Source organism: Dermochelys coriacea, chromosome 2 (genome assembly GCF_009764565.3).
Source record: "Dermochelys coriacea isolate rDerCor1 chromosome 2, rDerCor1.pri.v4, whole genome shotgun sequence".
In the NCBI taxonomy this organism is placed as follows: Eukaryota; Metazoa; Chordata; order Testudines; family Dermochelyidae; genus Dermochelys; species Dermochelys coriacea.
The window spans coordinates 103,185,838-103,208,191 of NC_050069.1; the positions used below are offsets into that span (position 1 = coordinate 103,185,838).

A 22,354-nucleotide genomic window follows, 5' to 3' on the forward strand; every position below is an offset into this window, starting at 1 on the left:
GGGAGGGGAAGGGTAGAGACAGATGGAAGGAAATTCACGGTACTTTTTTGAATGCTGCTTGTAAAACTACATTAAAACAAATTAGCCTCTGAACTTTAAATTGGCTATTTATACATATGCTTTTCCTGTCAAAGTAAACTGACAGATACTGTAAAATTAGACACATACAAATAGCCCAAGATAGTCACTTGGAAAATATTACTGTCTTCTTTTGAAAGATATGGACAATGAAGATCTTAGAATTCTTTGTTTAGAAAGATGTGCAAGTATGTCTGTCTGTTCTTGGACAAACTGTGTAAAGGAAACTGAACAAGATAGCCAAAATAACATCAAGAGTTAAGCCCTAGAGGATGTTTATTTTGCCCAAAGTGAAAAAGTTATGATCTGTGCCAGGATTAGCGGACCACTAGTATCTTAGTGTGACAGAACGTCTGTGTAACTCTAGCCTACTTGAAGCAGTGGGACAAAGGACTAGTAACATTCTATGAGTAAACAAATACATTCGATCTATGATAGAAATGTGTATGGGAGGAGAATTTACCATACTACTGTACATGAGGAAACCTACTCAAACCCATTCAGCACTGATAAAACCACTGTTACTCAGATTAGCAGCAATTATGTCTACATGTACACTAAGAACCAGGGGTGTGATTCCCAACTTGTATACACATTCTCGTGATAACTCTCACTGAGCTAGCACAAGTATAAACAGTAGTACAGCTGCAATCACATAGGCAGTAGCAGCACCATGCTAGCTACTCCAGTACAAACTTGCCTGAACCCCGGGGCATGTCATCAGGCCCGCTAGCATGTGCTATCACTGCCACTGCCTATGCTACAGCAGCTACACTACTATTTTTGGCATGCTTGCTCAGATGCGAGCTATCATCACAACCCTAAGCTCATAGTGTAGACACAGCCTAAAGGACAAGTAGAAGGACAAAATGGGAAAACAATATAATTAACCAAAACAAAAAGCATTTAAAAGCCTTACCTGCATGATCCAGCACAGGGCTATTGGCACCCCAGGTTTGGTACAATGAAGCAAGGTCCTTTGGAATGTAGGTCTTAAAAAAAATGTCCAAACGTTTCTCGTGCCCCTCTGATGCTGGTTCTTGTTTGATGGAGTGTAAAGCTGGAGAAGCTCCTGCTGTGCTAGGCTGAGGCTGCATTAGTGGACTCGCTCTTGCTCCTGTTGTGCAGTTTGCCAATGTCCTCATCTCATTCCCAGCCTTGGTGCAAGATTCCCATTGAGGCACTGACAGATCTTCATGTTTATTGTACTGCTCAGTTTTACATAGAGGGTGATACTGAGGCGGTGGGTTGAATTTCGCTTTTATGGGGTCAGATGCACAATGCTTACTTGAAGGGGGGAAACCAGCACTTCCTTGGGGAATCATATACTTCTCCACCTGTTTACTGTTGGCAGGTTGTGAGGTGGGCCTTGATACGACTGTCTGGGTGGGTGTTAGGCTTCTGCTAAAACTTCCCGCTTGCATCAGTTTAGCGTTTACTTCATATTTAGGTTTAAGCTGAGGCTGTTGTACTGCTATGCTATGTTGCTCCTGGGTATGGTTTGATTTGGCCTGCCTGTACCCATCAAGACCTGATGACCGTGGACCGCAGTGGCCAAATGAATGGCTGTCCTTAGACTGATGTATACTACCAGGCTTTATAGTCATCCCAACAGAGGAAGAATTGCTTTTGGATCCTGGCAACGCACTTGGTACTTGAGTGCGTGTAAACCTGGCAACAGGCAAAGGTGGGCATTCTTTACCACCAAGGGAAGGAGGAGGACCAGTGCGTCCACTTCTTGCCAGAAAAACCAAGTTGTTTTTTATACTCTTGAATCCATTTTGTTGAATCCATGGTGGAGCCATCGAGTTACAGCTGACTTTGTGCCAAATTCTTTTGTGCATCCACAGGACTTCAGGGTAATAGGTCTTATGATTGCAGTAAGGACATGGGTGGACAATCAAATCAGCCTGCAAAGATGAGGTAAAGCCCTTATTGCATGAATCAGCTCTCGTTGATTTTTCACTTAAGTCTAGTGGAACCATTTCTTGTGCCTCTCTACCTTTTTCGAGAACAGGGTGCTCCTTGTGCAAGTCTGAGAAATTTTCTTTAGAGTGACTAGCCTGCTTTTCCAATGAGGTTTTCAAGTCTACTGCTGCATCTAAAGATGTCTGGCCCACTCCTGAAGCAAAGTCAGCAGTGCTACTGGAGCAAGGAAGCTCTTGGCTAGGTTGAAAAGCTGACATCTTTAAGTCTGAAGAATTTCTCTGAGCTTCATACTTTGGAAAAGGCCGTTTGATATTGTTTTCCAGGGTAGATACTAAAGTTGATAGCTCTGGTTTAGATTCATTGGCATCTTTTTCTCTGGCATTGTCACTTCCAAATTTAGGAAGCTCTTCTACCCGAGATGTTACCATTGGTGCCCCCTCTTCAGAAAAACTGCAGTGGTATGGCTTTTTACCTGAACAGGACAATCAAAAAACAAAATTACCAACTTATATCAAAACCAAGAAATTTAATTCAAGATTAAAATAAGATACACAGACACAAACACACAGAGAGAGAGAGAAAATGGGAAAAGAGCAAACTTTAGGAAGTTATTCTGTTATTAGTGTCCTATAAACTAAATGTATTATAAAACCAAGAAAATCATTCTAATAAGACACAATAGCTCAATTTACTTTGAAAGCATCACTCTGAAGTTTGGATAAACTATCTAATGATGCATGTTCATGACATTTTAAAGGAAGAACAATTTGATAATCAAACTTGTTAACATTCAGAGAGTGAGAGAAAGATAAACAAATATGCAGCCATTTAATGCTTAACAAAAATAAAGATAATGGAGCCAGATAAGACCAAACTAGTTAAAGATCTGTCACTGTTTCCATTACAAGCCTCTATTTTCAAAGGGTTTATAACTCAGCCATAAAAATTGGCTCCACACTGAAACCTAGCATATAAAGGTCTCATATAAGTACTGCAGCACATATGGCATAGACCATAAATCCTTCTCTTAACAGAGACCTTTGCAATACCCAGATATAATAAGATGAGGTAAAGACAATCTAAATACTGAATTTCCTGGCTTTTGTTAGTTTAAAAGCAAATGCAACTTTATTTTAACAGTTTTATGTTTGTGTTGTATTTTAGGTTTGCTTGTGACTGCTTAATTTGCTGATCGGTATGGATGCCTAGAATACCTAACTAAAACAGAATTTTCTGTTTTCTCTTTTCTTTTTTCTAGCCTTCTTCCTAGTCTCAGACATGCAACGAAAGTAATATTTCATCTAAGATAGAGTTCAGAAATGGAACATAAGTGGGAAGATTTTATAGAAGTTCAGGGAAAAAACAGTTTGATTTAGATTATTTTGAATGTTCCTAAACTCCAATAGTTCTCAAGATGCTTATCTTTAAGAGCTACTGATAAAGTCTTTGAATCCCTCCAAATCAGTTCACAATCAATTCCACAGAGGTTTTCATCACAGCAATAATGCTTACTTCACTGAATCCATTTAACATGTAACAGAATTGAGTCATCTGACAAACTTTCAGTTTCAATTAACATGGAGTTAATGAGCCACTGTTAGGCAAGTGTAAGGGGACCATGTTCCATCTAAAATGTCAACAATCCAAAGTGATCACCATAACTGGGGGAGTAGTGAAGATGGGGAATGAGTGAGCTGTTCTATAGTTGCATATCCTCTCACATCAACTCATAAAAGCCAATGTTTTAGAAAATCAAGCACTGTTGTTTAATATAACATTGGCGCCATAGGCATTATTCTAAACCTGCACAATGTAACAAGTATGTTTTAGGCTGAAGTTTCACTGCAAATAAAGTCTGTTTAGCCTCAGCTTTAATTCAGGCAAAAAAGTCTTAAGCTTTTGTTAATTCAGTGTAATTAGATTAAAAATAACCCATAGATTTGCAGTCTTATAAAAGTTGAACGCTCACTCTGTTAAAATCATTTTTCTTTCAAATTCTCAAAGGGATAAAGTCTGAAAAAAACTTGTTTTTCCTGTGTTACAGGGAGGAAGGCCTTCTGAAAGCACATGAACAACACACCCAGCTAAGTGTATAATTTGAAACAAAGACACTGCTGCAGGAATGAAATTTGACACTGCACATCTGTGTTATTTTCAAACCACATCTGTCAAATATCTATGCACTTAAACTAGATCTTAGGCTTCCAAATGGTGAGGTTCTTTGACCAACATGCTAAATAATAAATTAAAGTAAATAATAAAACATTCAATTGTAGCAATAATCAATAGAGACTGCACCAGCCTAATGGCTAGGTTGAGCACAACATTCAGTAAGTAAGGGGTTCAAGACAGACTGTGGAACTGGTGCTCAATGAGACTGTGGTGTTGGAAAACACTGGCTGCCCTGAATCTGAATGGGATAGAAACCCATTACTACTGTGAAGCTCTGTGCTAGTCTGATACTTCTTGTACTTGATCTTACTTTGGCACAACTTGTACATCTGGTCATGCCAGCAAAGGATATTGAGATGCAGTAGTGATAGGCTCAATTTAGGATTGGACTTCGGCAAGGCGCCTGAGAACAAGGGGAAAATGTAGCTCTTCCAAACCACCTAACAACACACAGACACAGGGATGGGAGCTCTGGAGTAGGCTGTTGATCTTTCTAGCCACACTCGTACAGCTTAGCTACCAGGGAAAGAGGATTGCATGGGTGAGAAATGCAGCACAGAATGAAGAAATACATTAAATCATGTACACACTATCTAATGCACAGTTGTTAAGTCAGCACTTCGGGTGTGAAGTGTTCTTTGGCATATAGTATGGTAATCCAGAAGGTAAAGACTCCAAGGGGCAGATCCTCAGAAGCTGTAAAGGGTCATAGCTCCACAGAAGTCAGTTGCTCCCATTTACACCACTGAAGAGCTTCTCCTAAACATTCCATTTATTCATATTTTCACTGAAAGAATCTCACTAACTCACAATAAGTCTCTAAAATCCTGCAAACTAGGTCAGCTCAGCTGGACCCACAGTTCAGTGCTCACCAGCCTTTGAATTCAGCCCATTCAGAAGAAGGCACTTTGCTTGACATGAAAATTTCAGTACTCCAGGAAGCCACTCTTGCCATCAATCACTGGCAATCAGAGCAGGCCTGCTTATACGGCATTGTCATGGGAGAGGCGATCAGGAAAGTGCAGAGGCGCGGAGCAAAAAGACTACCAAAGGAGATACAGAAAAAGAAAGGGGAGGGGGGTGTTTATAAGAGAGAGAACCAGGAAGGAGGAGTCTGATTATTTTTTAAACCTGAAAATAAAGTATAACTATGAAAAATCCAGGACAAAGCTTATTTTTAGGACCCGAGTAACTGGCATATCATGTCATAGCCGTGGTTCATCTGACCCAGAATCCTTTTTCTGGCACTGACTGGTAAAAGCAGCTTAAGAAGAAGATGCAAAAAAACCAAACAAAAAACAAAAAAAAAACCCATAATGGACAATTACAGAATACTCTACCCATTGGTGAAATTTCTTCCTGATCCCAGACAGCTAGTGGTTGGTCTGTGCCTGGAAGCAGAAGGGTTCATATCACTCATTCATTTTTATACTAACTAATAAAACTGTGATTGTTATTATTCATATAACTGTCTAAATCTTTTTAAAATGCTGCTAAGCTCTTTGCCACAACATATTATTGAGGCCATGAGTTCCAGATGTTTATTATGCTCAGGTAAAACAAAGAATGCCAGCCCACACTGTTTTATGATGTATGATCCTTTGCAAGATGATTACAAAGCATAGTATTTAACTCGTCTTCGTAACTTCTTTTTGGATACAATTTAAATGAGATTCCACACCGGATAAGAGATGTCCTCAATATGCAGAATGGATGGATACTTTAGGCAAAATACCAGCAGCAATTATAACAGGTTGGCTCAGGAGCATTTCCATAAGCCAAAATCTATGCCATATATAGACAATGTTTTGCCACTATTCACATGTAGGTCCAAATGATACTTTGGATCAGTGCGAAGCAAAACACAGCTGTGACATTGTTCTAATCCCAGACTACTTCTCACCGGCTCTTCGGCTACTAATATTCAGATTAAACTGCAACCCTGCAAACACACATAACCAATCAGAAGTGAGTCATGGCCTACTGTTCCTCTGTACATAGGTATATAGAAGACAGTATTTGATCTAGTAACAGCTGTAAAACAAAAAATTAACATTTTTGACTGCTCCGCAGCTCCCCACCCCAACTGAAACAGGGTACTAACTAGCTCCTTAAATCACTGATATAAAATATTGCTCTAGTCAGTGCAATGCAGGCATAACTGTCACAAGAAATTTTTGAGATTTTATTACGGCCTGGTCAAAGCAAAAAGCCATGAATGGGATGCCTTTTGGATGATCCTGAGGGACTATAATTCACATTTGCCATAGAAACATTCTTGGCATAACAGTCCTTCATTTTCTTTTCTCCCTCCACCCACCTCTTTCTCATTTTTATCTTAAGTCATTCTTTCTTAGTCAAACAAACTCTCTCATCTGCTGTACCTAAAGGGACTTTTTGCACTCCAAGGCATCAAACCAGTGCTACAATTTTGTCTGCCATTGTTAGCTGGCCAGCAACCGGAGTGGAAGGATTCTGTATGGAGCAGCTGGTAGGTGGCTGCTGATATTATCTCACGCCCCCGGCTTAGGCACAATTTTAAATATTGATGACATCACAGACCACAGGAGAGTAAAGCAGGAATGCATGAAACACTTAACTTTATGGGAATCCAAAGTTAGGCAGTATAAGAACACTCTGGGATTAGACTGGTTCTCCAGGAATATATCATTTATAATTGCCATTGCCTGTGCTCCATTATGCATCCTACACAAGCAGATGGAAAAAATACACACACACACAACACATACAACGTATTCCCACCCCAGCTCTGCTCCCCACCAAACCAAAATTCAGAATGGGTTGTACATCTGTTATAACTCATAGGGCTTCTTGTAATTTGAGGAAAAGCCTCCGAAACCAGGCTAAAAATCTGAAGATAATGGAACCACAATCAATATGAAGCACGTGTTTATAAAGAAATGAACTAATAAGATAAATTCGACTGCTTTTTTGGACAGCATTTCAATATTTGGGAATGAAGGAAAAGAAGTAAATGTATTTAGATTTTAGTAAAGCATCTGATTCAGAGTTTCACTTGGATATGGACACCATCACATAATTTGAAATTTGGCTGAAGACAAATTATGATGATAAAAGGCCAAGTATCTAGTTTTGAGAAGGTATCTAGATGTGATACTGTAGAAAGCTGTATGAGGTCCTATTTCATTCAATATTTTCATTAATGATCCAGAAGTGACACTAAACAACACATTAAATTAAATTTTCAAGTTACATCAATTTTTTTCATAGATTCTTAGATTCCAAGGCCAGAAGGGACCACTGTGATCATCTAGTCTGACAGGCCATAGAACTTCCCCATATTAATTCCTAGAGCAGATCTTTTAGAAAAACATCCAATATTGGGTTTAAAAACTGTCAGTGATGGAGAATCTACCACAACCCTCAGTAAATTGTTTTAAAATTTGGAGGAGTTGCAAAAAGAAAAAAAAGAAACAGGGAAATAATGCAATGGACTGAGAGAGAATAAAAACGTGGGCTGAAATTAATAAAATGAGATTCATCTCAGAAAAAATGCAAGCTAAGACATGCGAGGGAAAATTACCCAAAAACCAGATGGCCAGTGGAAGGGACAAATCTGGAAAGCAGTGATGCTGAAAAAGACAGATGTAATAGTAGACCCCAAATTAGACATGAGTTTGCAATACACATTTCTTCAGCCTAGCCTTTACAAATAACAGCATCTGATAACAACCACAAAAAATATTTTCCCCCTAGGGAGAAGGGGCTGCATGAGACACATTAGTAATGTTGTTTAACACATCACCCCAACGTTTAGATATCATGGTGATGGGTACATTATAATCCCCTAAATAGAACATAATAGAATGGGATATGGCAGCAAAAAAGTTAATACAATTTTGGGCTGCAGACACAGAAGCATCACATCTTGGGACAGGATGGCACAATTATGCTTTTCTACATCACTCTAGTATTTTACATGGAATATTGTACACAGTACTGGACAGCAATCTACTAGGAAAATACTGACAATCCGGAGGGAGTTCAGAGAACCGCAACAAAATGAGTAGGGGGCTGGAGGAAAGGATTTAAGAAGAAAGATGAAAAGAGTTAAGTACATATAACTTGGCTAACTGGTGGCTAAAAGGGAATAAACTAACAATCTAGACAGGCAGATAGACTGGATCGCAGGCTAGGCCTTTCCCATCTCTCTGCAAAACAAGTCAAAAGCTTTAAAAGGCTAATATCAACAGACCGGAATTGCATTGGAGACAGATGCTAGAACAGGTATAGGCTAATTCTGATCTTTTCATGAATACTTACCCAACACGTCATCATATTGCTTTCTTATAGAGCATCAGACAATCTGCCATTTGGGTCCCATGATCCTGCTTAGCAGTAGGTTTTTCCTGCACATGTAGACCAGGCTGTCATCAGGGACACGTTTTCGTACAGTAAATGTGTTCCCTGTTGCAGAGGGCGCTGTTCCACCTGCAGAGTATCTGCCTTCTCTTCCTGTTTGTACCATCTCTAACCTCTCCTCTGCTTTCCTCTCTCTCAGAGCTTAAATGCAACGGTCAGTAGTGAGTGAGCACAAGCAGAAGAGGCAGCTCATCCGTACCTCAGTTGTCTTTCTAGCAATGATATCAGACCACTACCCTCTCTAGCATATTGGTTGACGGGGCGGGAGACAGTATTGCACTGTGTAGAATGCAAAATGTGGTTTTTCTTTCCTATCAGCTTCTCTCCCTAGGGCTGGAGATGACAGAGGAAAAAGAGAAGGAGACATCATGGTACTGAGGGGAAAAAAGCTACAGCGATGTAAAAAGATATGTCTGTTGAGGTCTACTCAATATCTACTTGAGCTTAAATACAATGGCCTCTCATTTCCAAAACAAAATGTAGGACAGTTTGCAAGGGAAAGTGATAACTTCAAACAGTGACCTAAGTTTTCTCTTCAGAATGATTACTTTTTTTTTTTTAACTCTAAGAGGCAAAATACTTCAAGAACACCATGTGTGTGCATGTGTGTTTAATTTGCATAAATATAGCCCCTATTCCTTGTTGTTGAGTTACTGCTAAAACTTCAAAATTATTTATAAACTCTTTTAAATGTGCTTCCAGAACTGCTCTTCACTTTTTTGGATTCTCTAATCAACTGCTAGACCAACTGTTGAACTTGAACTACACCATTGCTGCCAACAGTAAATGGTGTAGGTTACTGAAGTTGTGTGATTTCAAAGTAAGTTTTTTGGACCCAAATATCTTATCAAGTGGTGGCCAAAGTGTTGTCAGATAGACATCTATTACCGGTAGAGCCCTGCATGGATACCAAATTTATATCCACAGTTGTGGATATCCAAAGATATAAAGTGGATATCTGAGGAGCTGCAGGGCTCTACCGGGACGGCAGCAGCAAAAGCAGCCGCACCTCTGGCCACCATTCGCAAGAGCCAGCATCCCGCGTAGGCAGTTCCTTCAGCGTAGCTATACTGCCCCCAGCCCCGCCCACTGGGGCAAGCACCAGCCTTAGTGTTTTGCATGCTCCCGGACTAGTGTGACCAGGGACAGCTGCTGCTGAGATGAAGGCTAGAACCAAACTTGAAAAAGAAGCTGTGGCAGGGAGCTAGACGGCTCCTTTAGGCTGCAGAGAGCAGAAGACTCTGAGACTTCAGGGACCAAAAGACTCCAGCCAGGTAAGGCCAGGAGCGGCCTGCCAAAAGCAGGGTAGAATCAGAGTGAGGCTGGAAGGCTTGAATCATCTCCTGGGAAAACGGGAGAAGCCCCAGGATTGACAGACGCCGGGGGGAAAAGACTCCAGGTGGGAAGGCTGGGGAGGGGCCCAGGAGAGAAAAAGACTCTTTTCTAGGGGAAGGGGAGAAGCCCCATGACTAAACATTGTTATGAATAATATATAAATGAATAAATAAATAAATTAGACCATAAGGGAAATGTTTTAAGGACTCTGGACTGGTGGAGTTTATTTACAGAGCCCCGAAGAGGGGAAATTGAGGTAGGGTACCGGAACCACAGTGCCATTCCTAGCCACGTGGGAGGCAGCTGACCCTTTACAGGGGCAAAGTTTGGACCTGTCCTTATATAAGGACGCAGACTTAGAAGGACTAAACTGGAGTCCTCACACACTGCTGGAATGACTGTATTAGGAGTTAATAGGGTAGAATTGAGCTGTACAAGGGACAGGATTAACCAACCCCCCCCCCAGCAACCCCCACTTCCTTTTTGTACTAATTTTGGAAGTGACACTTAATGGCTAACTTTTTGGTTGACACTTAATGGCTAACTTCTTTGGCTGTTAAGTCTTTATACTGCATAAATTAACCATAGTTATTGAGAGTCAGGTCTTTACTGATACACAGTTTGGTCAGTCTGATTCAGCAGACTTGACTGACTAATGCACTAATTTTAACAGAGTGATGGCAGTGTAAACTGGCATAACACTCTGAGGAATCAGAGCTCAGGAATCTAAGAAGAACAAGTTCCAACTGTTCCACTCAGCCACATGTTTCCTGATTATCTAGTTGTGAAGTATGACTTTCTATTTTACACCACACTGCCTTTTCCTTATTACATTTCATAGATATATCTCTAGCTGGGGCTACTGGTTGGGGATGTTGCCTCTGTGTTTTACTACAGTAGTTCAGAATTTGAAGAGTGTTTTTTGTTTTTTTTTATTACAGCCAAAGATTAGTTAAAATACAAGTGTGTTTTTATTTGTAGCAAATGTGGAGACATGGGAAATCGGTACATTTCTTTTATATTTCTTAGTATAAACATGTTAGGTTAATATTATTTTTGAGCATATTCCTGCAAACTTGCTGCCTTTTAATTCTTGTTTTACTGATTGTTTATGGTCTCCAGTGGTTCCCTGGACTGTTTACTCATTAGATTTCCTAAACTGACTTCTTGTTTACTTTTTAATCTCATGACTAACAACTTCAGAGCAAGAAGACATGAACATTGCTGGCCACTTTAACCTGAATACTTCTTGTAAAGGGAACGGACAAAGAAAACCAATGCTTCTACAGGTACAGAGAAAAAAGATACATGTTTTGTAACGACATTTCTTGGTGGTGATGGGGAAATAGTTATCTGCACAATTTGAAGTCTTTTTGGAATCTTTCAGTGACACAATTTAGCTTCCTTATTTCCACCTTTCCCATCTCAAAGTAGGCTGTACTATCTCACTTGCCATGAGGATTAAATGAATGATGCTTGGAGCTCTGAATTCCACATTTATTAGGACCACGTTATTTTCAGTTGTGTTTCTTGAACATTTTTTTTCATAATTTCCCCCCACTCTCTGAAGGATAATGCAAAATTTATTCCAAATGGCCATTTGTTTTATTTTATAATTTTATACTCTGCAACTTCCAGCTTAACCCACAAACTGCACTTTTTATTCTTGCTGTCAAACACTTTAAATACTGCATTACCCAAGTTCTGTGATAACCGTAGCCCCAGTACATGAATGGCTAAACGACCCATTATATCGTTCACTTCACTTTCTCAACAGAACTGTGAAACATTCCACAAGATGAATGAGAAAATGCCAACGGAATTCACAACTCATAACGTTCTTGATTCTGAATTTGACTTATCTCTCCAGCACTGTCTGGGAGGACACCTGCTGCTTGTGAAAACAAAACCTACTGAGCTCTTACAATCTGGAGAGCAGAAAACATGAATAGGCAACCAGCAGACTAATTCAATAAAGTTTGTTCAATTCTAGGCTGCACATGGAACTATTTTTTTCAGATATGCTAGGTTATGAGGCTTGCATCTTGGTAAAATCTGAAAGGCCTCAAAACTGACTGGAAAACACTGGTAACAAATATTTAATTCAAACTTGCCATTCTAGGGGAAAATGAGATCAGTTATGTTACACCATACAAAAGAATCCTTTCCACAAGGTATTCCCTAGCTCAGTAACACCACAGATTACTTTGCATAGACATAACGCTTTAGTTATGTCACACTTAACGGGTCACCTTTGTAAAAGAGTCCTGGAACAGGCATCCAATTTTGTGGCACAATTAACTGTCGATGTAAATGGTACCAGGTTGGTCAGCTTTTCAGGCATAATAAGATTGTTTGCACTTTGCAATTAATTGTGGGTGCAAAACTCAGCAGGCTGAAGAGAGAATGATGCCAAGGAACAAAGAAATGGATATGGTGTTGACTGTGTCTGTTGATGGATATCTGTATATACATTTCCTTATGGAATATTTTGCTTAGCTATCTAGGGGACTGACCCTCCAGGCTTCCAAAGAAAACTCCAGGGGCTTTCAGGAGAAACCCATACAGTAAGCTCTACTCTCCCCCTACATAATAACTTCCTTATTATCCTCACCTTCAAAGACCCATCCAAAGGGCCTCATCCAGTCTATCAATCTTTGTGCTGAGGCCCCAGAGCAGTGGTTCTCAACCTACAGCCCTATCAGCACACAGCTGTGGTCCATGTGACACCCTCACGGATATAAAGGTAGTACTGGATGCTGCCCAAAATGGTAAATAGATTGAGAACCATTGCCTCAGAGCCTCCCATTTTCAAGGTAGCGTGTTCTGGGGTTCTATGTCCTAGAAATTACTGGCACTGTGTCCAGCAGAGAGGCTGGTTAGAGTTTTATGTTCATGAGTTATAGCTGAATGTGTTAGGATGTGTCAGGATGAATAGAGAAATAGCCACAGCTGGCTACACTGCCACCATAGAGTGCAGGGATCTCTACATTTTTATTTTTATGGAGTATCTGTGCCCATGCCTTTAATTATGTTTTAAAATATGATGCTAGAAAATCCATGTAGTTGGTAATGAGATACCAGCCCTTTCATCTCTGTCACTAGTCTAGGGTAAGTGATTAATTAGAATCATCATGTGGCAACAGTTGATATGACCTGAATATTTTTATAGGCATATCTATGGCTTACTATTATAGTATGAAAACAACAAGGAGTCCGGTGGCACCTTAAAGACTAACAGATATCTGTTAGTCTTTAAGGTGTCACCAGACTCCTTGTTGTTTTTGTGGATACAGACTAACATGGCTACCCCCTGATATTATAGAATGGGAGCACCTCATCAACAGTGATGTTCTGAGTGCTCTCTCAATTGCACTAGGTGACACATAGTGAAAAGTGAGGCACAGAGAGATTATGTGACTTGTCCACCAAGATTCCTGACTTTTAGTCGTGGGCCTTAACTTCAGACCAGCCTTCCTTGATCCCTAGAATAAACTCAGGGCAGTTTTCAGGGAACAAATGTCTACATACAGAAACCATGACTACAGCTGATACAAATTGGCACCCTGTTGACAGTCTCAGCAGAGAGCCCAAGGACTCAGTGAGTATGGAATCTTAACTACATCTCACCCCTAGATGTGTCCCTCATTGTCAATATAAATTGTAAGTTCCCTACGGCATGAATCATTTCTCCTTCTATCTCTTGCACAGTGCTGAGCCCAGTGAAGGTGTGGTAACAACTAAACAATAAATAAACAGTGGGCAAAACAGAGATACAATAGGAATACATATATAAACCATGAATACAAATATACTCTTAGATATTTTGCTAGACAAAATAAAACTGTATGATCTGACATTGCCTAAATTTTCCTGATCACAGACACTGTAAGAACATGTACAGGATATAAAATATACTACATGATCAGGCAAACAAGTTAATGCCCTCTAAAAACAAAAGTGATTAGGCAAGACAACAATCTGACCCTAATACAGTTTAGAGGCAATCCCAGAGTTACCAGAAATACCGTATAAATTATGAAGCTGGTCCCAAACCTAAGCACAATACTTCTCCATTGTGCAGCGGCTAGGCATGTCTATGTGTTTGGCCCTGATCATTAGCTTTATTATGGATAAGGAGGAAAAAGAAAGGGCATAGGATCAATAACACAGCAGGATGCACAACTAAATTAGAGGCGGGATTTGGTTTGGTTTTATAATTCAGGCATGGAAAGAAAAATCCAGTTTGTGTAGATGCATAAAAAATGTTTGCAGTGGAGATGGAAAATGAGGACTTAATTTTTTTTTTAAACAAGTGGCAGCCTGCCTGTATAGGCACTCCAAACAAAGAACCAAACAGTGGTAAATCTTCTTGGTGCCAACACTCAGACATGCCAGAATCTTGGCTACTTCACCACCACCTGTTCACCTTCCTTACAATGTATTATTAATGAGTCTTTCCAAGCCAGGAGTGTGGAAAGACTGATAAAATGCTTAATTCTTGCTACCAGAAGCAAGGGGCATTACAGAATTAACAAAACCAAACCACTTCTAGAGGGAAGTAGTAGGCATGCTGCCAAAAGATCTTGAGACCATTATTTCTGCTTCTTTCCTGGCTGGAAATAAGGGGCTTTGACAGGAAAGGAACCAATGCAGTCAGAACCATGAAGGGCAGCTGGTGGATAGCAAGGATGGAAGACTTTTTGAGACAAATATAACAAGCAACAGCAATATCAGTTGTAGGCTCCACTGGGTACAAGACATGACAGCCATTTTAGGCAAGAGGATTATATCCATAGTCAATACAACACTATGATTGAGTGAAATGACTGAGGAGGATCAAAGCAATAAGATGAAATGGCAATTCATGTTAAAAAGCATCTCTAAGAATGTAAGTCCTTCAAGTAGCTCTAAGAACAGTGAGTCTCCAAAGAGCTAAAGCATGGTAGCAACTGGAAGAATGAAGAGGTCAGTAACCACACCAAAAAGCAGCCAAATCCCAAGTGACCAAAGAGGAGGAGAAGAAAGGAAACCTTGAAGCCCAGAAACAGAAGAGGAGCCGAGAAGTAGGAGAGAATTCAAACACAATTTTCTACATTCTTCCTTTTAGAACCCTATGGGCTGAGCTATCCCTACTGAAGATAATGTCAAGCTTCCTGGGTCATGGTCAAGCACACATTTTTCCTGCATAGAGCACCATACAGCCCAAACTTATACAAAACAGGATGTAAGTGAGGTTGGTGCTAGTGAAAGATGCCAGGCTGAGAAACCTGGAAAAACAATTCCTTTATCCACAGGACAACACAGACATTCCACACGGCCCCACCAAATGTATCTCAACTTTGAGCAAGAAGAAACAATAGGTGTCAACGTTGTATTTAAGGCTGCATGCTGACTAAATTCATGTTTCTATTTGTTAAGAATTATTTGTGTCTTGTGCAGTACTAAGCAAACTAATATAGACCCTGCCCCGAGGCACTTACTGGGTATGCCTATAGGGCAATCACAGCTAGATCTAGCTTGCTTTGATTTAGCTAGCTCAATAACAATAGCAGTGAAGCTATGGCAGCACAGGTCCAGGAGCTAACCCATACTGCCACACTGCAAGCTAGCTAATCAAAGACAGTTCATGTATGTCTACACATACTGCAGTCTCACTTCTTCCTGCAATGTGAACATACTATGTCTTCCTTAGACTATAGGGTAACACCAGAACAAAGTATTAACATGGAATGTTATGTTTTCTAAAAGTCTTATTGCTGACAGCTGTTCCCCAGTTATGTAACACTGAGATGGAGAAGGCAATTCCTTGATGCATCTCAATGTTTGCAGGCCTCACAGAAGAAGCTAGTCTTTAGAAGAATTTGAATGAGAAGGCAGGTACTGAGGAGCGCACTGGGACTGGGAGGTCATTCCACGTAGCACAGAATGAATGAGCAAAGACACATCGGAAGAAACAATGGGATGGTTAGGATGTCAGCAGTGGAGAAACAAAGGGATCAGAGGGACAAGATAAGAAATAAGATCCAAGATGCAGCCTGGGCAGAGCTGAGCTGAACTCTGAAGGTGAGGCTGGGAAGTTCAAACCAGATGCAGCAGGCAATAGGGAGCCAGAGGAAGGATTCACAGGCAGTCTGACAGATGAGGTGGTGGATGGATGAAAAATTTATTTTAGCAGCTGTCTTTTGGATGGACTGAAGGGTAACAATGTGGGAAATGGGGAGATCTGAGAGGAGGTGGCTACAAACACAAGACTTTGGCCTCTCTGCTGAGGCTGCCAAATAGGGTTCCATTAAGTAATCACTGTGGTAATGGCAACAGCCATCCACTAGGAACTGAATTCAAACCAAACTATTTGCACATAGGCCATAGAAAATCTTCACTGGGTAACTTTAAGCCATCACTGACTTAGGCCTTTGAACCAGTAGCCTAGAGGTAAAAGGCTCTGCCTCCAGCCACAGTATCCATCCTGATGAGCTTGAATGCCAGTGAATTCCATCGGCTGATTAAATACTAGGTAAAACTTCATTTCCTTTTCCTTTCTTTGCTGTGTCCTCCCTTGCTCCTTTGTATAAGAACAGAGGAAACTACAACAATAACTATGTGTGGCGTTTCTAAAAAAGTCAATGGGCCTTTCAGCCCGAGCATGAAACAACTCTGTGACAGCCTGACTGAAATCACCAAAGACATTAGCCATTTACTGGTAACTTCAATAATCCCTTTTAAGAGCTAGTGGACAAAGAATCCTTGAATCTATAAAAATCTTCCATGAACAAGAAAGCAGAAGAGAGGATTATTTTTGGGTGAACTGCACTTTTAAAGTTTTATTTTGAGGTAATTTTTCTTTTAAATTTAGGGGTGAATTTTAAAGCTTGTGAGGGGAAACTGAATTTATTGGCTTACTCAAAGCCCCCACGTTCTTAGCAATTTGGAAAGCGCACACACTCACACACACATACATAAGCACACGCACACACAAATAATTTCTTTGAAGATGTAGCTAAAAAGACTTTTCAAATATCAAAAGCAATTCTTCTTCATCTTTGCTAGTTTGGTCTTCCTTCTAATTTTAAAGAAAATTTGCTAGTTTGGTCTTCCTTCCCCCTGTTTAAGAGGGAAATCAAATGAGAATCCTCCCATGGTGCCTAATGTAGATCAGAAAGGTCAGAAGATAATGGGGTGGCTCGAAGATGCATTGAAAGCAACAAGGAGAATCAGCTGTAAAGGTGTCTTTCTGAATCTTTGGAATAATAGTAACACTGATATATGGTAAGAAAAGGGGGAAAAAATCAAACTCATTTTAAAAGGGTTGGTAGCAATATATCACGTTTAAAATAGTTTCATATACAATGAAATATTAATTCTACAGCTCAGCAGTGAATCATAATTAGTTCTACGACTCACCATGGCAGGAAGAGATAAAGGATTGTTGTTAATACTATAAAACTTTCAGTATTTGAACTAACTACTGCACAATGAATTCAGGAATTTTCCCAAGTATTCCAATTAGAAACAAGGCTTAAGCTTTAAGTGTGGGAGAAGCAAAGGAAATGCTGAAAAACACTGCCACAGGCTGGTTTAGTTTGGAACTTCTCCTTTTTTTAAAAACTAGAGGAAAACATATCCAGAAGAGCTGGAAAGTAGCTCAGATTTCTCCTTTCTCCTCACCCTTTTTGTTTTTGTTTTCTTTTTTAGACGGGGCACAGGAGGAGGAGGACTGTGGCAAACATTATCTACATTTTGACCTCTCACCCCAAGAGGTGTAACACTTCTTTCAGTTGTTTTAAACATGCAAAACTCAAAGGAAAAATGGGGAGTGACCACAATTAATGCTACCAAAAAAGAAAATGTCGTACTAGAGAAAGCAGACCCCTTTTGGTTGCTTGCATTAGTCTTAAGGCAGAGTCTCCAGTTATCAACATACTTCAATATACAAAAAAAAAAAAAAAAATCACATTTGAGGCCTCAGACTGCTCCCACTGGCAAAACCCCACTGATGTCAAGAAGACCAGGGAAAGGCCTAAAAAAGAGCAAGCCTAAGAAATAGGCCCATATAATCTAGATTTTTAAATATTATGATCATCAATGAGGAACACACAGTTGCTATACATGGAATAGATCTTCCGAAACTGAAAAGGTAAGTAGTTACACCACTTTGCTTCCATCAATCAGGGTATGATAGGAGAAGAAGAGAAGGCATAAGTACTATTGCAGTGATGGAGATGAGGCAATGTCAGTATCAATAAAATGTTTTTAAAATCCTTTCATACATAGGCGCACACAGATTCACATTTAAGTATATTCCTTCAGACCTGCTTAATCTGTGTTTGGTTTATCTGCATGTCTGGCTATGCAAGGTCTAGAGAGTAACTAATCTTTATAACATGAACCGTATACAAAACTGACTTGGTAATCGGATTTTCTTCTTTAATCAACATAAAAATGTGGCTTCTAAAGTGACTCAGAGTAAGCAGGCCTGACTATATGTAGGTTAATGAGGTTACATATCTTCACAAATTAAGTTATGTATCTCACAGCATTGTAATCAAATCTAGTGTACTTCTTCCACATGAAGTCAGGGGCTAACATGTAATTAAATGACTTCAAGTTTTACAGTCCAAATCTCTCAATCCATCTGCAACACAATTGTGCTCTGTCCTGTCACAAACACACTCTAGAAACCACAGTCACTGATTGTTTCCCAAATAGCACAATTATAATATAATTTGTCACGTATATATATCACGAGACTGCAGTGCGTACAAATAAAATCTCTTATTTCCACTGTCATTATACATGCTTGTATGGTTTTTTTAAAATCATAATAGCAACCTAGTGTGTGCTCTTTGATAGAAAAGAAATACAGGCTTAAGTTACCGAAGTTGACAGCCATGATGATTTAGTACTAGATTCCTCAACTAGATCACCTAAGCTTTGTAAATCCATCCTTCCTACAACTTCTGCAGATATGCTCATAACAAATACATACATTTTCCTCCCACAGGCAACGGCCCAGCACTGAAGAAGCGTTAACATAGCATCTGTTATATAAAAACAAAACAAAGCATAAAAAAACAAAAAAGACATGATTAATAACACTGCAAAGAAAACTTGTGGATCTGATTTGCCAACATTTAAATTACACGTCACTGAGTTACCTGATCCCTGGAGGAGTTCATTCTGAAGGAGAACAGACAGGTGGTGGTTTCCAGTGGTGGTGGTGGTGGAGAGAAACAGCTTTAGGTCCCACAGAAGCTCTGTAGCTAGAGGCCACTGTGGGGTGTGTGTTCAATCAACCAGGGAGTGCGATGAATCAATCAATCAACCAGCTGCCTTGACTATGCTCCTTCCCCATCCAAAACTACTCAGTTTTTGAACAAAGCTAACTCCTGTACTCTTGTGAGAACAGTCCACCTTGCAGTTTTTCCTCCTTGGGGGCCTTGCACATGGGTTTTTATTGGCTTCTTGTGCTGATTCTGACCCTTTAAATTACTTTTAAAATAAATTAAAAAAGGAGTTAGAGCAAGTTGGGAACTTTAGCCCATTTGCCAGCTCCTGTTATCCTTACTCAGGCTAAATGACCACTGACATCACTTCCTGAAAGTCACTGTGAGTCTTCTTCACGTAAGGACTGCCGGATTGGGTATCATATGCCAGTATATTTCCCATTTGGGTTTCCACTACTATGGGTGCCTCTCAGTATGAATATAGAATCACTGTTGTTTCTAAACATTGAACTGGCTGTAGTTGATCAACACAGGGTCAATGCATTAGGTTAACAATGTACAAACTCCATTACAATACCATGTGTCATCCTGGATGCTTGTGATATAAGGATAGGTTTGACAGTTCTACATACAGCTGTGTAGAATAATGAAATCTTTGAAAGACAGTAGTGATAAGTGACCTTTTAAGAGCTTTATGCCAACCTAATAAATTATAACTCTGTATTGAAACAGTATGATTTTGTTTAAAAACTTCCACATATAATGTTAACAATTGGCCCCAGTTTTTAAAGGCAAACCCATTTCTTCAACTGTTTTGAAACTTTTTAAAACTGCAAAATGTTTATAATGTTCCGGACAAGGAACATTTGATAATATAAATGGTCTTTGTTTAGAATGTAATACAATAAGATGCTGGCATTCATTCAGAGAACAGCTGTCTCCAGCATGCCCACTGTATATTGCATTTACTCAAAATATCACTAGATGGCGCCTGTTCACAATTTATAAACCAAACCACAGTCTTTCTATTTGCATTGTGTGTGGTCCAAGTTTCTTTGGAAACTGTAACTGACAAAATATCAAGCTTTGGCCAACAAGTGGAAATTAGAAGAAATATACAATATCTTCCAGATTCATCTTAACATATTCCACCCTAAGGTACACGAATGCAAGTCAATGGAAGTTGCACACACATCTCCAAAGGCAGAATTCAACCCAAGATGTATCTGCATTTCTTAAAAACGGATTTTTTCATTTAATATTTCTTCAGATCCAATGTTTTATTTTCACTTTCATCTCAATTTCACAACTGTTAGCCGATATCTTCTCACAATTTAAGCCCTTCAAAAGTAGACAGGAAAGGGATTTTCAATTAATCTTTTTTCCCTCTCTTATTTAACCCTTTGGTTTAAAAAAAAAAAAAAAGTCTGAGCAATCAAGGGTCATATTCTTCCTTAGAGAAACACAGTAGATATGTACCAAAACCTTGCCTTTTCTGCACTAGCATTCTGAATTGCATTCTTATTAGCATTCTAATCAGACGGTCACAGTTGCTTTTTTAAATTCCAAAACACCACTGAATGAGGGGAGAGGAGGTTGGTAGGAATTAATAATTTACTTCAGATAAGTAAACAAACAATTGGGTAAACTTACTATCACAGTTAGATTAGAAGATAGGACCAACCTTCCCCTCTCCTGGGGAAAGCACGAAGTGAGGATCAGAGGAAGAAGGCAGCTCATAAAGTAAACTCTGATTTTCCCTGATTCTCCCAGTGAGGGTGTTGAAGGGGAGGTGGCAATTTTATCTTCTGGGGGTAAAGTTAGTAAAGAAAATTCTAGTTTTTGATAAGTTTTTATTAACATTTTCATCAATTCCCCCCTCCCCCCCAAAAACTGGTTGCTCATTTTTAACCATATGGTAGAATATTTTTGAAAATGTGACAAAAAATGTTGTGCACATTTTAAAATCATGTTTTTTCTGTATTTTTCAACCAGATGACCAAGGCACAGGAAGGGATGTTCAACCCCAACGCCAATGAATAGCCTGAGATCCACATGGATTTCAGATCTACTGAAAGGCAGCAGCATCTATGCAGAGACTTATAGATTCATAGATTCATAGATACTAAGGTCAGAAGGGACCATTCTGATCATCTAGTCCAACCTCCTGCACAGCGCAGGCCACAGAATCTCACCCACCCACTCCTATGAAAAACCTCACCCATGTCTTAGCTATTGAAGTCCTTAAATCATGGTTCAAAGACTTCAAGGAGCAGAGAAGCCTCCCTCCAGTCAACCATGCCCCATGCTACAGAGGAAGGCGAAAAACCTCCAGGGCCTCTCCAATCTGCCCTGGAGGAAAATTCCTTCCCGACCCCAAATATGGCAATCAGCTAAACCCTGAGCATATGGGCAAGATTCACCAGCCAGATACCCAGGAAAGAATTTTCTATAGTAACTCAGATCCCATCCATCTAATATCCCATCTCAGGGGATTTGGCCTATTTACCCTGAATATTTAAAGATCAATTACTTACCAAAATCCCATTATCCCATCATACCATCTCCTCCATAAACTTATCAAGTAGAATCTTAAAACCAGATAGATCTTTTTCCCCCACTGCTTCCCTTGGAAGGTTATTCCAAAACTTCACTCCTCTGATGGTTAAAAACCTTCGTCTGATTTCAAGTCTAAACTTCCTGGTGGCCAGTTTATATCCATTTGTTCTTGTGTCCACACTGGTGCTGAGCTGAAATAATTCCTCTCCCTCTCCTGTATTTATCCCTCTGATATATTTATAGAGAGCAATCATATCTCCCCTCAACCTTCTTTTAGTTAGGCTAAACAAGCCAAGCTCCTTAAGTCTCCTTTCATAAGACAAGTTTTCCATTCCTCGGATCATCCTAGTAGCCCTTCTCTGTACCTGCTCCAGTTTGAATTCATCCTTTTTAAACATGGGAGACCAGAACTGCACACAGTATTCTAGGTGAGGTCTCACCAGTGCCTTGTATAACGGTACTAAAACCTCCTTATCCCTACTGGAAATGCCTCTCCTGATGCATCCCAAAACTGCATTAGCTTTTTTCACAGCCATATCACATTGGCAGCTCATAGTCATCCTATGATCAACCAATACTCCAAGGTCCTTCTCCTCTTCCGTTACTTCTAATTGATGCGTCCCCAACTTGTAACTAAAATTCTTGTTATT

At 39.8% G+C, this 22,354-nt stretch overlaps 1 protein-coding gene across 18 annotated transcripts in view; it reads right to left on the reverse strand.

Moving 5' to 3' along the window:
* Positions 1–22,354, reverse strand: part of ZNF516 (zinc finger protein 516) — a 134,970-nt gene that overhangs the window by 17,004 nt on the left and 95,612 nt on the right. For all 18 annotated transcript variants that reach the window (XM_038391761.2, XM_043508207.1, XM_043508208.1 and 15 more), the window contains one exon: positions 998–2,479. In XM_038391761.2, the coding sequence (XP_038247689.1) occupies positions 998–2,479 (1,482 nt within the window). The remainder of the gene's footprint in view (positions 1–997; positions 2,480–22,354) is intronic.